General features: G+C 38.1%; 1 protein-coding gene across 8 annotated transcripts in view; it reads left to right on the top strand.

Annotated features, from left to right (window-relative positions):
* The window catches only part of DCX (doublecortin), a 125,172-nt gene that overhangs the window by 99,540 nt on the left and 9,478 nt on the right, over positions 1 to 16,154 (top strand). For 4 of the 8 annotated variants that reach the window (XM_031660675.1, XM_017954235.3, XM_017954238.3 and 1 more), the window contains exon 6: positions 6,134 to 6,228. In XM_031660675.1, coding sequence (XP_031516535.1) covers positions 6,134 to 6,228 — 95 coding nt within the window. Of the gene's footprint in view, positions 1 to 6,133; positions 11,238 to 16,154 lie in introns of those variants that run through there. The other 4 variants (XM_021932532.2, XM_021932531.2, XM_021932533.2 and 1 more) reach the window with 1 other exon arrangement.

Raw genomic sequence — 16,154 nt, 5'->3', positions numbered from 1 at the left:
CTTAATTTTAAAAGGGAGAGGAATGGGTGGAGAATTGGGAACATATATAAATGTACACATATGCAGAGAATATATAGAGAGGCATATATGGAATATGTACTTATGTACTGCCCCTAAAGTTACTGAGTGAAAATGTTTCAGAGAATACTGACAAAAGACCTGGAAGTTGCTGAAGAGCCTATGCATTCAGTTCTGTAACCAATAAATAGAAACCGACTCACATGGACACATGCTTGTGCTTAACAATTTTCCACACTTTGGCAAGACCAGTGGACTCATTTTCAGCTAGATAAGTGTGTAGGCAAAAAAGACAGTTCTAATATTGAGGGTATAGCAACCATCCCTTTATAGCTTGGCTAACAAATACTAGGACACTAGAATCTGTGAAGTATATAGCAATCATGTAAAAAAAAATGCCAGAGGAGAACTTAATGGGGTTGCCCACTACTGTCAGACTTTATGGCTGAGGTCGCAGCTCTTTTGGAAGAGTTCTATTGTGTCAGCTCATATAGGTCTCCAAGATTGCTTCTTACCTTGAGTGCTATGGGTCAGGTCCTGCTGGGGAAGCCCTCAGGCACTATAGGTAGTCCATTAACTCTTTCAACTATTAACTCCTTCATTTCTGACAAAGAGTAATTCACTGCTTTGTGACTCCACAGCCTCTTGCCTTTTCCAAAGTGCATTTGTTATTCACAAAAAAGCCTAGTGCCTTGACAAAGTCTAGTGCCCGCATTCTTGGTGCTGTTTGGCACAGGTCATGTTCTTTGAGTGGTTTATATGGTATGTAAACACAATACTCTATGCTTATCTGGCCTCTAGGTCCCTATCTACCATGGTATTCATTCTCTCCCTCCCCCGTGGCCTTAGTGAACCATCATCACCCCTTACCTGGATTAGTGCAATGTCTTCTAACCAACCTCTTTGCTTCTACCCTACCCCTTCCCACTCAGCCCTCTGTCTTAACCAACCACAGTAGCTGGAGCTTTAAAATGCAAATTTGATATCACTTTCAGCTTAAAATTCTTCTGTGACTCTCCTTCAGAAACCAAATGCAAACTTCTTAATAGGCTACACAAAAAGGCTGCCAGGGGCTGACCCTTATCCTCTGTCTCCAGCCTCATCTCCTGAAACTCCCTGCTGGCACCCTGTGCTTCAGCCATTATGAGTTACTTGCACTTCTGTTATCATAATGTATTCTCTCACACATTCATGTCTTTGTTCCTGCTGGTGCAATTTTTTTAAACTTTTTTTTTTTTAGGTTCAGGGATACATGTGCAGGTGTGTTATATAGGTAAACTGCCTGTCATGGGAGTTTGGTGTGGAGATTATTTTGTTAACCAGGTAATAAGCATAGTACCTAATAGGTAGCTTTTCTGATCCTCTCCCTCCTTCCACCCTCTACCCTCAACTAGGCCTCATTGACTGTTGTTCCCCTCTTTGTGTCCATGTGTTCTCATCATTTAGCTCCCACTTACAAGTATGAAATTAGATATTTGGTTTTCTGTTCCTGTGTTAGTTTGCTAAGGATAATGGCCTCCAGCTTCATCCATGGTACTGCAAAGTACATAATCTTGTTCTTTTTCATGGCTGCATAGTTTTCTGTGGTATATATGCACCACATTTTCATTATCCAGTCTATCATTGATGGGAATTTAGGTTGATTCCATGTCTTTGCTATTGTGAATAGTACTGCAATGATTATACACATGCATGTGTTGTTATGGTAGAATGATTTATATTCCTTGGGGTGTATACCCAATAATAAGATTGCTGGGTCAAATGGTAATTCTGTTTTACGTTCTTTGAGGAATCACCACACTGCTTTTCAAAATGGTTGAAGTAATTTACATTCCCACTATCAGTGCATAAGCATTCCCTTTTCTCTACAACCTTGCCAGCATGTTATTTTTTGACTTTTTTTTTTTTTTTTTTTTTTGTGAGACCAAGTCTCACTCTGTCACCCAGACTGGAGTATAGTATCATGATCTCAGCTCACTGCAACCTCCACCTCCCTGGTTCAAGCAATTCTCCTGCCTCAGCCTCCCAAGTAGCTGGGATTACAGGCACATGCCACCACACTCAGCTAATTTTTGTATTTTTAGTAGAGACAGGATTTCACCACATTGGCCAGGATGGCCTCGAACTCCTGACCTCGTGATCAGCCCGCCTCAGCCTCCCAAAGTGCTGGGATTACAGGCATGAGCCACCATGCCCGGCCAACTTTTTATTAATAGCCATTCTGACTGGTGTGAGATGGTATCTCATTGTGGTTTTGATTTGAGTTTCTCTAATGATTAGTGATGTGGAGCATGTTTTCATATGCTTGTTGGCTACATGAATGTCTTCTTTTGAAAAGTATCTGCCTGTTCATGCCCTTTGCCCACTTTTTAATGGGATTGTTTGTTTGTTTCCTGTAAATTTGCTTAAGTTCCTTATAGATGATGGATATTAGACCTTCGTAAGATGCATAGTTTGCAAGTATTTTCTACCATTCTGTAGGTTGTCTGTTCACTCTGTTGATAGTTTCTTTCACTGTGCAGAAGCTCTTTAGTTTAATTAGATCCTGTTTGTCAATTTTTGCTTTTTTTTTGAAATTGCTTTTGATATCTTTATTATTAAATCTTTGACAAGTCCTATGTGCTGAATGGTATTGCCTAGGTTGTCTTCCAGGGTTTTTCATTTAAGTCTTTGATCCACCTTGAATTAATTTTTGTACATGGTGTAAGGAAAGGGCCCAGATTCAATCTTCTGCATATTGCTAGCCAGTTATCCCAGCACCATTTATTGAATAGGGAGTCCTTTCCCTATTGCTTATTTTTGTCAACGATCAGATGGTTGTAGGTGTGTGGCCTTATTTCCAGGCTCTCTGTTCTATTCCATTGGTCTGTGTGTCTGTTTTTGTACCAATACTGTGCTGTTTTGGTTACTGTAGCCCTGTGGTATAGTTTAGTCAGGTAATGTGATGCCTCCAGCTTTGTTCTTTTTGCTTATAGTTGCCTTGGTTATTTGAGCTATTTTTTTGGTTCCATATGAATTTTAAAATAGTTTTTCCTAGTTCTGTGAAGAATGTCATTGGTAGTTTGATAGGAATAACATTGAATCTGTACATTGTTTTGGGCAGTATGGCCATTTTAATGATATTGATTCTTACTATCCATGAGCATAGAATGTTTTTCCATTTGTTTATGTCTTCTCTGATTTCTTTGAGAAGTGTTTCGTAATTCTCATTGTAGAGATCTTTCACCTCCCTAGTTAGCTGTATTCCCAGGTATTTTATTCTGTCTCTAACAAATATGAATGGGATTGCATTCCTGATTTGGCTCTCAGCTTGGCTGTTGTTGGTGTCTAGGAAGGCTAGTGATGTTTGTGCCTTGATTTTGTATCTTGAGACTTTGCCGACATTGTTTATCAGATCATGGAGTTTTGGGGCAGATACTATGGGGTTTTCTAGATATAGAATCATGTCACCTATAGAGATGGTTTGACTTCCTCTCTTCCTATTTGGATGCCTTTTATTTATTTGTCTTGACTGATTGCTCTGGCCAGAATTTCCAATACTATGTTGAATAAGAGTGGTGAGAGAGGGACCAGGCAAAGTGGCTCACGACTGTAATCGCAGCACTTTGGGAGGCTGAGGCAGGAGGATCATGAGGTCAACAGATTGAGATCACCCTGGCCAACATGGTGAAACCCCATCTCTACTAAAAATACAAAAATTAGCTGGGCATGGTGGCACCTGCCTGTAGTCCTAGCTATTTGGGAGGCTGAGGCAGGAGAATCACTTGAACCTGGGAGGTGGAGGTTGCAGTGAGCCAAGATCATGCCACTGCACTCCAGCCTGGTGATAGAGCAAGACTCCGTCTCAAAAAACAACAACAATAACAACAACAAAGGGAATGGTGAGAGAGGACATCCTTGTCTTGTGCTGGTTTTCAAGGGGAATGCTTCCAGCTTTTGCCCATTCAGTATGATGTTAACTATGAGTTTGTTGTAGATGACTCTTAACATTTTGAAGTGTGTTCCTTCAATGCCTAGATTATTGAGAGTTGTTAACATGAAAGGATGTTGGCAATTCTAATGCCTAGAACACCCTTCCTATCCTCTCTGCCTATGTGTTGTTATGGTAGAATGATTCTATCTCTGATTCATCGTTTTTTAAGGGCTTTATTGAGATACAATTTACATAACATATAATTTACTAATTTAACATATGCAACTCAGTGGGTTTTAGTTTGGCCATGGAGTTGTACAACCAACATCACTATTTAATGTCAGAATATCTTTGCCTTCCCCAAAGAAAACTTGTACCCAATAGCAGACTTTCAATCTCCTGCCCTTCCTCCAACCCCTGGAAACCATTAATCTACTCTCTGTCTTTATTGATTTGCCTATTTCAGATTCATCTTTCAAGATTTCTCAGGTGTTGCTCTCTCTTGTTTGTCTTTCAGGCCCCAGATTTCAAAGTCTATTATCTGGATTCCAGTAATACCCTATGCAAGGCTATGTCTTAGCGTTTATTTCACTGAATTCTTGCCTGCCTCCCCCAGGAAGTAACAGTCCTCTCTGAAACCCCAATGTCTAACACTTTGCTTGGCTCATAGGTAGTGCTCCATAGCTACTGGCTAAATGAAAGAACGATAGGGAGGAGGGCTTCTCAATGAGTGGGTGAGAGATAAATGAGGGTATAAGCCAGACAGTGAATGCTTAAGTATCCATTTTTCAGCTCACTTGCACTTAAATAAACTTACCAACCACTACACTGATGTCTCTTCCATCTCTACAGTTGATGTGCATGTTCCAGAACCTAGGGAAATATTTCCATAAGTGGTGCAGAAGGAATATATCCTCAGGAAATATTCATGATACAGCAGTTTAAGCTTTACCTATGGGACTAACAGGAACACTCTCAGGCCATCTTTCTGCTTAATGTTTTCAATTTTCAATTTTCTATTTATTCTCTCTCTCCCCACCCCACTCCTTCTCCCTCCCCCTCTCTCTTCCTATCCCCCAGTCTCCACACAACCTCAGGATATTTGCCTTTGTTTTTAAAGCACATTTTAGAATATCTCTGTTTAACAATGTAGGTCTTAAGACTTAAAAAAAATACTTTAGTATGAAATGTCTGAACAAGAATCCACTTTGAAAGCTAATATTCCACATTTCTTTCTTCATGATTGTATATTAAAAAGTTCATTAGCAAGGGAATATAAAACAATTTAACAACACAATAGAATATAAAGATGTTTAAAAAGAAACTCTCTGATTTTCAACATTTTCTTGGCTGGAGCCAAATGGGGGTAAACCCTGACTCTGGCTACCATTTTGGATCTTTATGTGTCTCTATGTCTTTCTCCATGTTTCAACTTCCTCCTTCTCTTTTAATATCTTATCATCTTCCATGTCTCTTTTCTCCTCCATTCCTGATCTCTTTGTCACTCTCTCTTTTTTTTATTTTCTCCTCTGCCCATTCTGCTGCCTGAGGCTTCTTTTAATGTTTCACCTTCTGTTTCTCCTCCACTTTCTCTTTCATTCTTCCTAACTAGTCTATTTTGTCTTTCTTACATCCTGTTCCTTTCACACATGCAGAATGAGATAGGAAAGGCACAATGGTGGGGCATGAGCAGGAAAAGAGAGTGGGAGAGACTAACAATAGGGCTGTCTTTCGCCTACCCCATCATCTGCCACCAAAGGAAATGTGTACTGGTCCAAATTGCCCATATTTTTTCCTCTTTAAGGTAAGGCACATAACCTCTCTGTGCCTCATTTTTGTCCTCTGTAAAATTAAAGCAAAATAGTACCTTCCCAGACTACCTCCCAGAGATGTTAGGGGCAAACCTGGGAATGAATACGAAAAATGTTTGAAAAGAAACAGACCCCCGTGATTGGGAAGCACTGAGGAGGAAAAGGTGGGAGGATGACGGCCTTGCACTGCATAGGGATCCAATTAACTGAGGACTGCAGTTCTTGCCCCTTTGAGGAGTGTGTTTCTTTTCATCTTTGTTCTACTCACCACATCACTTGGTTGTCTGTGTACCTTGTTTGAATGTTCTTAGTGTCTTCAGAGGGGAAGGATAACTTGCTCCTTTGTATGCTGTTGATTTTTATCCCTTCCTTTTCTCTTGCCTTGGGCTAGCAAACGGAACCTCCAGCAGCCAGCTCTCTACCCCCAAGTCTAAGCAGTCTCCCATCTCTACGCCCACCAGTCCTGGCAGCCTCCGGAAGCACAAGGTATTATGTCTCTTATACCTTACTAAACCTCTTTGCACTCAGAGTTTCCTGAATGGCTCGGTGAAGGTTTTCTCTTCCATTCCAACTCAAAAGCACATTAAGGCCAGAAATTTTCTTCATCTGGCTCCATTAACTTGAAGTTCTGGGAATCCAAGCAGGGAGCAAGCTTCTAGTCATTTTTATTTATTCCTCCAGTTCCTGATTTATTTCCTGCTACATTCTAACACTTCTTCCAAAGGGTTTCCAAAAGGTCTCCAAAGCTAATGAGGTGACCAAACCCTGCTTTGGGACATGGGTTGAGCACTTGTCTCCCCAATTCAGAGACATAGCAAAGGGGGTGTTCAGGGCACTTTATGTCACCAGGCACCAGTCAGTGGAAATGACAAAGATAGCAGTCCCAAAAAGTTGCACTGAGTTACCCACTCCATTTAGATTTACTGGACATCAACAAATGAATAGCTCCTACTTTCACTATGTACCCTTTATCACCAGGCAGATTCTGGTGCAGTGTAGGAAGAGAGCACATATACACATTGCACTGGCCTTGGCCACCATGTATACCCCTTAAACTATTCCAAATAAATATATCATTAAATAACAGAGCACATAAATTCCCTAGCCCCACTATCCAAACAGATTCTCACCCAAAAATCTCTGTGTAGAAAATATGCAGTGGTCACTGCCTTGAATTTCTTATACCTAAGGCAGTGTTGATGTGACTTATTCTCTGAATACCATACTGTGGAGCAACTTCCTCTAGCCTTCTCTAATCTTTTTCCTGCTCACAAGACTGGGTGTGAGATGGTAAAAGGCAAAAAGCCACCAATATGACTAACTGCATCACAGAATCAGAGATGGTCAGAGATGGAAGACACCTTAGATGGAGATAATTTAGTTTTATCTGATTCTCTAAATAATCTTTGACATTTTACAGATGAGGAAATTGAGAGCCAAAAGGTTAAGTTACTTACCAGGGTAACATATCTAGCCATAAGAGTGGTACCCAAATCACCACCAGTGGTATGCTGTAGCCAGCTCACACGAGGTGGTGAGAGCTGATTGTGTACATTGCTTCTCAACTCTGTATTGAGTGACATCATATTTGTAACTTGAATTTGGCCATGGTGGGAATATGTACACCATGGACATTAACAAATACTATAAGTCAAGGTTGTTTTTTTCTCACAGTCAGTTGCTAAACAGTTAACAGCACACCACTGCCCGTCATCCATTTTCATTTTCTTTTTTCTATATCAGTCTTTTAATTTCCTGGCTAATCTGGCTACTGCCTGCCCCACAATTTCTAATGTCTGTTCCGTTGCTTTAATGGCCCCTTTAACTTCTGCTATTGAACCTTCCAGAACTTTCTGATTGTCCTGTTGAGCTATTTCATTTCATCAAAGAAGTATTTACTGAACTCTGTGTAACCAGTGTTACCTAGAGATTATGAGATGGATGAAAATAGTTTTTACAGTTGGCTTTTAGTTATTCTTTGCTGAGCAGCAAAGCTTGTAAATATGGACATGCCAAAATGGGAACAGACTACTTCTGTTGTTCCACTGTCCACACAGCACCTCCTATATGCCTTTCTGCTCCTACCTTCCTTTTGGGAGGCATGATTTACCCTAGCACTTTCCATCGGTACCTTCCCTAAAGTGTGAAGGCAGCTTGGACATTCGTTCTGCACACTCGAGTTATTCAGTTTTTCAACTGACATGTTCAGGTCATTTACGCTGAGGACCCATCATCCATAAGCCCACCAAGGTGAGTTGTTTGCATTGTTAAACTATTTTTCCTGGCTGGGCTTGCAGGCACTTATGGCTTGTTTGTTTACTGACTCAATTCTAACCATTGAAGACTAGAACAAGCTCACAGGTGGCTGCATTGTCAGAGCTTCACTGTTTTCTTAACTGTGGAATTTTCAGTGTTTCATTTTATTTTTAAAATTACTCTTTTTAAAGACAGTTAAGCAAGCAAATGTTAAGTAATACATTATATCATTTTCTAGAGCAAGCTTTTAAATAAAGTAAACATTTAAATTTGGTATAATTCTCACTATTTTTAAAGCTCTTTATTTTTATATCGTTTCAAACTTACAGAAGAGTTGCAAAAATAATAAACAACTTATGTATCTCTTTACAGGGATTCACTAGTTGTTTATATTTTGCCTCATCTACTTATTTTTTATGTTCTCCCCCTCTCTCTCTCTCTCTATATATATATATATATGTGTGTGTGTGTGTGTGTGTGTGTATATATATAGACACATACACAAATAAATACATATAGTACATGTTATTTTTTCTGAACCATTTGAGATTAACATCATGGGCAAACATTATGCCCCTTTACCCCTCAATATGTCAGTATGTAGTTCCTAAGAACAAGGACTTTTTCTTTCATAACCATAGTGCAATCATCAAAATTAGGAAATTTAACACTGGCACAATACTATTATATACTCTACAGTCCATATTCAAACTTTATCAATTGCTTTAATAATGTTTTTTTTTTTTTTTTTCTGGTCCAAAATCCAATCTAGAATCACATGTTGCAAGTTCTCATGTCCCTTTAGTCTTCTTTAATCTGGAAAAGTCCCTGAGACTCTCTATCTCTCAGTACAGTATATTGTAGAAATAAAGGGTACAGGCCAGTTATTTGGTAGAATGCCTTTCAATTTGGGCTTGTCTGATGTTTCCTTGTGATTAGATTCAGATTCCGAATTTGGGGCAGGAATATCATAGGAGTGATGTTGTATTCTCTCAGTGCATCCTATCAAGAAGCAATAGTGTCATGCTTACACCACCAGTAATGAAGATTGAACTGGTTTTTCTGAATAAGATAAAAAGCTTGTGATCCTGTCTCAGTCCCCCTGGATCTCAGGTCCTAGATTCATGCTCCTCCTTTCACACAGCTACCTGAACCTTAGTACCATCAAGTCTCTGGGCAGCAGGTCTGAGCAGATCTCATCTAAACTTCTGTCCAAGTGGACCTGAAAGGTGTGAGTCATGATGCAGACAGGAAGCAGATGGCTGAGGCCATGACTTTCCTCCTGCACAATTGGAAAAATCTTGAAGTCCCAGCATCCCTTTGGTAACTTTTGATGGCTGTGGTGGGGCCCTAAGCTGTAATCAGCTTCTTGGCTTCTTCTCTTAAGCACTTCATGGAGAATCTTCTTTAATGCAGCTGCAATGGGGTTAGCCAAAGTCCGCATACTCAAGTGTTACAATGTGGACACAAAGTAAATCCTTGGATAGTTAATGAGAACAACATTTTGCATTTTCATACTGCTTTTTTTTCTATTGCACAGCCATTTTCTCATTTACTCTTATGATATCCCTGTGAAAGAGACAGGGCAGATAGCATTTCCCTTTTACGGATGAGAAAAAAAGAGGTGCAGAGGAAAGACAGTCCCAGTATGATTCAACAAAAATTTATTAAGGATCCCTTTGGAGATATATGTAGTAAAGATTTTCAAAAAAAACTAGAAGGATAAGGAAACTCTTTCATTTATTTAATTTTTAAAATTTCAGATCAGTGATTGCACCAATGGCTTGAAATTTAGAGGCATTTTGTATGCAGTTGTCTAGAGACTAGAGGGAAGTATATTCAACATAGTATTTGAAAATATAAATAACGTTATTTAAATATGCACTTTCCTCTGCTTCCAGACTTCTTTTGTCCTCTTGTATGTGCTTGGAGAGGCCCTTTGATGGATAAAGTAGGGTCCTGACCCTTAAATCACAGAATGCAACTAACTCTAATATAAGTGGCTTTGGGTAGTATGATCAAGAGCTAACGAAAGGACTGCATGAGCACAAAGGAGGGTGGGAAAGACATCCTACTGGGAGAGAGTGGGAGATGGGGAAAGCTTTTCACAGAGGTAACATTTAAGTGGCTGGTGAAGAGAACAGGCATGCCAGCTTTAAAAAAATCAGCAAGAAACAAAATCACACCATCATAAAATTGCAGGGCACGTTTGGGAAATAGAAAAACCAAACTAGAAGCCAGGTTTCTCAAAACTCCTCCCTGACTTCCTTTGGACTATAAGCTCCTTGGACCAGAGACCAACTTTTTGTTTTCTCTAACACAATAGTATCGCCAGCACAGCTGTATTTGTTACGAACATTTTGTTCTGTAGGGCTCCAAGGGACTAAGCAAATGAATTTCAGGTGCAAATTATTTGTATTGCTAAGCAATATGTGTGTTTCTGTATTTCTACATATCAATCAACAACAACAGAATGTTGAGATAATTCCTTTTCCTGAACACTGTTCTACCCATACAAGAAAATACATTTTGAATACGAAATGATTTGATGGAGATACAGTGTTCAGAAGTTCATAATTAGGCCTAGTTCTATGAATTCTCTCCATCGCCTGCATCTCATGCCATTAATTTGGAGTCTCACAGCAGCTACAAGTGAAATCTCTTCAGGATTCTACCCTCGGGCCTTATCCCCGCTTCCTCTGAGATAAAGTTCTGGAACAATCTTCTCAGATAATTTTTTCCATCAACCAAGCAACTCCACTGAAGTATCTGTTGCATGAATAATGCTAAAGCCCGGTGGTTCAGTGTGCTGGGACTCAAGGTGGCCTCCATATTATTAAAAGGTACTTTTGTACTACCTGAAAAATACCCAGGGAGTTCACTAACTTGGCAATGTGTGTACCATTTCTTTTGCTTTGGGGTAACTACAGAAAAAAATAGAATTATTGCAGTTTATAGAATTTTGGAACTAGAAGGAACCTTAAAGATCTTCCTCAATTTTAAGATCTAGAAGCAAGGACCCTGAAAAGGGAAGTTAAATGGCAAAGGTAGGCCTAGAATCTGAGTCTCCAGACTCTTAATCCTGTGCTTTTTATATTACAGTGTTGTTTCATCATATGCAAGTTTAACTTAATGGAATTCATCAATAGTCATAACACAGTAATAGAGCGAACAACTATAAAACCTTCTCTTACATTTGTATACATCATTACATCCTGAATATCACTCATACCTATATATACACATGTATATATATTATATATAATAAATATATTATATTTATTACACTATATACAATATTATATGTGTTATTTAATATATTTATTATATATAATAAATATATATACATGTGTATATATAGGTGTGTAGTGATATTATATACATTATATATATACACACATGCATATTGCTGTATATGGGTGCATACTCAGAAATCACATAAATAGTACTTAATTGTCAATATAAAGGATTTTCAAAGGTACTTTAAAACAGTAACAGCTTATTGAGATATAATTCCCATAGTATAGAAGTCACTCCTTTAAAGGGTACAGTCTGGTGGTTTTTAGGGTAATTTAGTATACCACTATCTACTTTTAGAACATATTCATCACCCTCAAAATAAACCCCTTACCCGTTAGCAATCGCAGCCCCTTCCCCTTTCATCCAACCCCTGGCAACCAACCACTAATCAATTCTGTTTCTATGGGCTAGCATATTTGAAATAGTTCATATAAATTTCCCCCTGAAAACTGCTTTAGCTGCATCCTATAAGTTTTGGTATGTTGTGATTTCATTTTCCTTTATCTCAAGGTATTTTCTAATTTTTCTTGTGATTTCTTTTTTGACTCACTGGTTAGTCATCTGTGTGTTATTTAATTTCAACATACATATGAATTTCCAGAATATCTTTCCATTATTGTTTCTAATTTAATTCTACTCGGGCCAAAGAATATAATTTGTATCATTTAAATCCTTTTAAATTTATTGAGAATTGTTTTATGGCCTAGCATATGATCTATCCTGGAGAATGTTCCATGGGAGCTTGAAAAGAATATGTATTCTGCTCTCATTGGATAGAATATTCCATAAATGTGTATTTGTTTATAGTATTATTCAAGTCCTCTAATTACTCGTTGGTCTTCTGTCTAGTTGTCCTATCCACTATTGAAACTGGGATATTTAAGTCTTCACCTAATATAGTTGAATTGTTTGTTTCTCCTTTCAATTCCGTCAGTTTTTGCTTCGTGTATTTTGGTACTCTGTTAAGATGCATAAATATTTATATTTATGTTTTCTGGATATATTGACTCTTTTTATCTTTATAAAATGTTTTTGTCTCTAGTAATAAATTTGCCTTAAAGTCTATTTTTTTTCTGACATCAATACAGCAATTCTAGCTCTCTTTAGTTACTGATTGCATGGCAAATCTTTTTCCATCACTTTACTTTCAACATATTTGTGTGTTTGAATCTAAATTGTTTCTCTTTTAGATAGCATTGAGTTGGATCATGTTTTCTAAAAATCTATTTTGCCAGTCTCTGCCTTTAATTGGATTGCTTTATCTACTTATGTTTAACGTAATTATGGTAAAGCGGGAATTACATCTAACATTTTGCAATTTTCTATATATGTTATATCATTTTTTGTTCATTACTTGATACTTGCCTTTTATGTGTTAAATATATTTCTTAGTGCACCATTTTAATTCCCTTGTTGTATTTTTACTAATTTCATATTGAGTAATATTTTTTAGTGATTGCCCTGAGGATTACAATTTACATTTTAATACACTCTACTTAAGATTAATACAAACTTGATTTAAATTATATATAAAAATTTTGCCATAGCATAGCTCTGTTTCTTTCCCACTCCTTTTTTCTCTTACTGACATACAAATTACATCTTTATACATAATAAGTCCATCAACACAGTCTTGTAATTACTAGTTCTTGTAGTTGTCTTTTGAAATAAGCCAGACACAGAAAGAAAAATATGGTATAATCTCACATATATGTGGGATCTAAAAAAAAAAAAGGGTCAAATATACAGAGATGGAGAATAAAACAGAGGTTACCAGAAGCCCGGGATAGAAAGGGAAGAAATGAGGTGATATAGGTTAAAGGATACAAAGTAACAGATATATAGGATGAACACATCTAGATATCTTAATGTAAAATATGAGGACTATAGGTAATAAAATTGTATTATTGGGTAAGTAGATTTTAGCTGCTCTTGTCAGCAAAAAAGTAATTATTTCACTATAGTAACCACTATGCTATCTATATGTAACCCATAACATTATGTTGCAAACTTCAAATATACACAGTAAAAGAAGAAAAGAGTTACAAAAATAAATTTGTACAGTCTTTTGTGTTTACTTATACATTTACTATTTTTTTAATTATGTGGATTTGAATTACTTTCTCATATCCTTTAATTTCTCTGTGGATGATTCTCTTTAATATTCTTTTGCAGGACAGGTCTGCTAGCAATGAATTTTGTGTGTCTATTTGGGAATGTTTTAATTTCTCCTTTATTTGTGATGATAATTTTGAATGAATAGGATAGTTTTGTTTGCTTACCTTAAATGCCTTGATCCAGTAAGACTCCCAGCCTTTGCCGAGGGACTCTGTTCCTGTGTTAGGACATGATTTCAATGCTCTGCCAGGCAGTTTACAACTCCATCTTAGCATTCTCTTGCTGCTTGCACAGGGCCTCAGGGTCAGCCAGTGGGGAAAGATTAGGGCCATCTCACTTCTTTTCTAAGAATATACCCAGTCCTGAACTTGTGCCTGGCCTTCTAGATTCCCAGGAATATGTCTGAGCTTTTCAAAGATCCTTATAGGCACATAATTCTATGACTTTTTCCTTTCAAGGTTTTCAGCAGCTTGATTTGCCCCAACTTTTGCCCTCTTCCTCCTACGGCTGCGATTTTTAAACAATTGCAACTGATCAATGCCCCCTGAAAAGGCTGTTCACAGCAAGTGTGCTCTGAGTCAGGTTAAAAAAAGAAGAACCTGGCAAATGGGAGTTTCCAGGGAGCTAACCCACAGGTCAAGGAGTGACAATTCTCTGGGAATGAGTTATATGGGGAGCTCCAAACCCCCAACTGCATCCTCTAGTAACTACTAGATTGCTGTTTTTCACGGGTACAGTAGTTGTGACTGTTGGTTTTCAAGGCTACCATGGAGCTGGGGAGAGGGAAAATGGAAATAGGGCAAGTTGAAACACCAAACATCTTAGTATTTTTACAAGATTCATCAGTGTTTTTTCAATACTGTTTGGACTGTTGCAAGCTTTTGATTGATTTTTAGAGCCCTGAAAAAGTTAATTTTGACAGTTTTGCCAGTGTTACTGCATTTGTTGAGGAACAGATTTTCAGAAGGGCTTATGCCACCTCTCTGGAAGTCCAGAACTCAAAAATACTTTTGACTATGTTCACTTTATTCCAGTACTTCAGAATTAATCCCTTCAGAGATACAACTCCATTGTATGCCACTTTGCCTCAATTCCATTTTACATGTATTCGTTGCATTTCTAGTATTTTCTTGACATTGTACATCCTACCTGTTTATCAGTTTTCTAAGAAACTTTTGTTTGGTAGTTTAGAACAAGGATGCCAAATCCTGCCTGTGTCTTGGTTATATTTGCATGGATGACCCACCCCATCTAATTTTTTTTTTTTAAACGTATTTAAGGGGTTGTAAAAGAGCAAACTCCAAACAAACAATGAGGAATGTGTGACAGAGACCATATGTGACCTGAAAAGAAAACCTAAAATAGTTACTATCTAATCTTTTACAGAAAATTTTGCCAACCCCTGGCTTACAGTGAAGGGATGGTACGTTGACGAGAACTGAGAACTGAGTCTATTTGCTGTAGTTGCCTTTGTTGTGTTTCTTAATCATTCAATATTCCTTTAGGACTCCCAAATTATAGTCTCAGAGCTGGAAGAAACCTTACAGATTGTTCACCGATAAAGAAACCAATATTCAAAAATTTGTTCAATGTTGTAGCATTAATTGGCCAGGGTTAAACCTTGGGTTTCTGAATATGCTTTAATCCTCTTTCCATTGTAAGGTGCCTACAAGTTTTCCTGTCACTTCTTTTTCAGCAAAAAGCATTTTCAATGTTAGATAATTTCTCAATGTTACATAAATAAGTCCTTCTCCTCCCCACTCTTGTCTCTCTTCCTCATTTCCACTCTTTTCTCTACCTCAAGGAGAAGCTGTGTTCTCCAATTTTCTTGAACAATCCTCTACTGAAGTTCTTGTCCTTATGATACAAAAGCAGTGGCAAGGCGGTGGGGGTGGGGGTGCCACAGAATTGATTCTATATTTTCCAGTTTTCTTTGGTATCTTATCAACAACATGTATGAAAAAATGTGGTTTTCAAATTGTGTTCCATTTGGGGAAGGTGAGAAAGACAGAACTGGGTGAGATTTTGCCTCTCACACCTCTGGTACAACTAGAACAACTACACTTTTACCTGTTCCATGTATTGGGCTTCCAAGCAAGATTTCATTTGAATAGAGGATTTAAAGGGAAAGAGAGGGAGGAAAGAAGAGAAAGAGAGAGAGAGAGAGAGAGAGAGTTAAAAACCAGTGATTTAGACCATGGATGGAGTCCAAAAGGAATCACAAGGATTGTCAAATAAAGCCTTTGGAGAATGGGAAAAAGTCAGTGCCATGTCATCTCTGGCCCTCCATCTCCTCAAGACAGACATAAGACTTGGGGCAGTATTGCAGTCAGGAATCCCAACTCCTGGAAGCATCAGAAAATAAGTTGGAAGTAGGTAAATGTGGTACATTTTCCCAGCTATCATTTATTCAGGGCCTGAAAGTTCTCTGGAAGATTGAAATGAAACTACATATATATTCACAACTGATTTCGACAGGGGTGCAAATGTCAATCAATGGAGGAAAGACAGTCTCTTCAATAATGCTGCTGGAGCAGTTGAATATTCATAGGCAAAAAAAAGTGTGATGGCCGGGTACAGTGGATCATGTCTGTAATCCCAGCATTTTCGGAGGCCAAAGTGGAGGATCACTTGAGGTCAAGAGTTCGAAACCAGCCTGGCCAACATGGTGAAAATACTAAAAATACACAAATTAAACGGGCATAGTGGTGGGCGCCTGTAATCCCGGCTACTCGGGA

This window comes from Papio anubis, chromosome X, assembly GCF_008728515.1.
Source record: "Papio anubis isolate 15944 chromosome X, Panubis1.0, whole genome shotgun sequence".
Taxonomy (NCBI): domain Eukaryota; kingdom Metazoa; phylum Chordata; class Mammalia; order Primates; family Cercopithecidae; genus Papio; species Papio anubis.
This window is presented reverse-complemented; position numbering and strand designations above follow the sequence as displayed.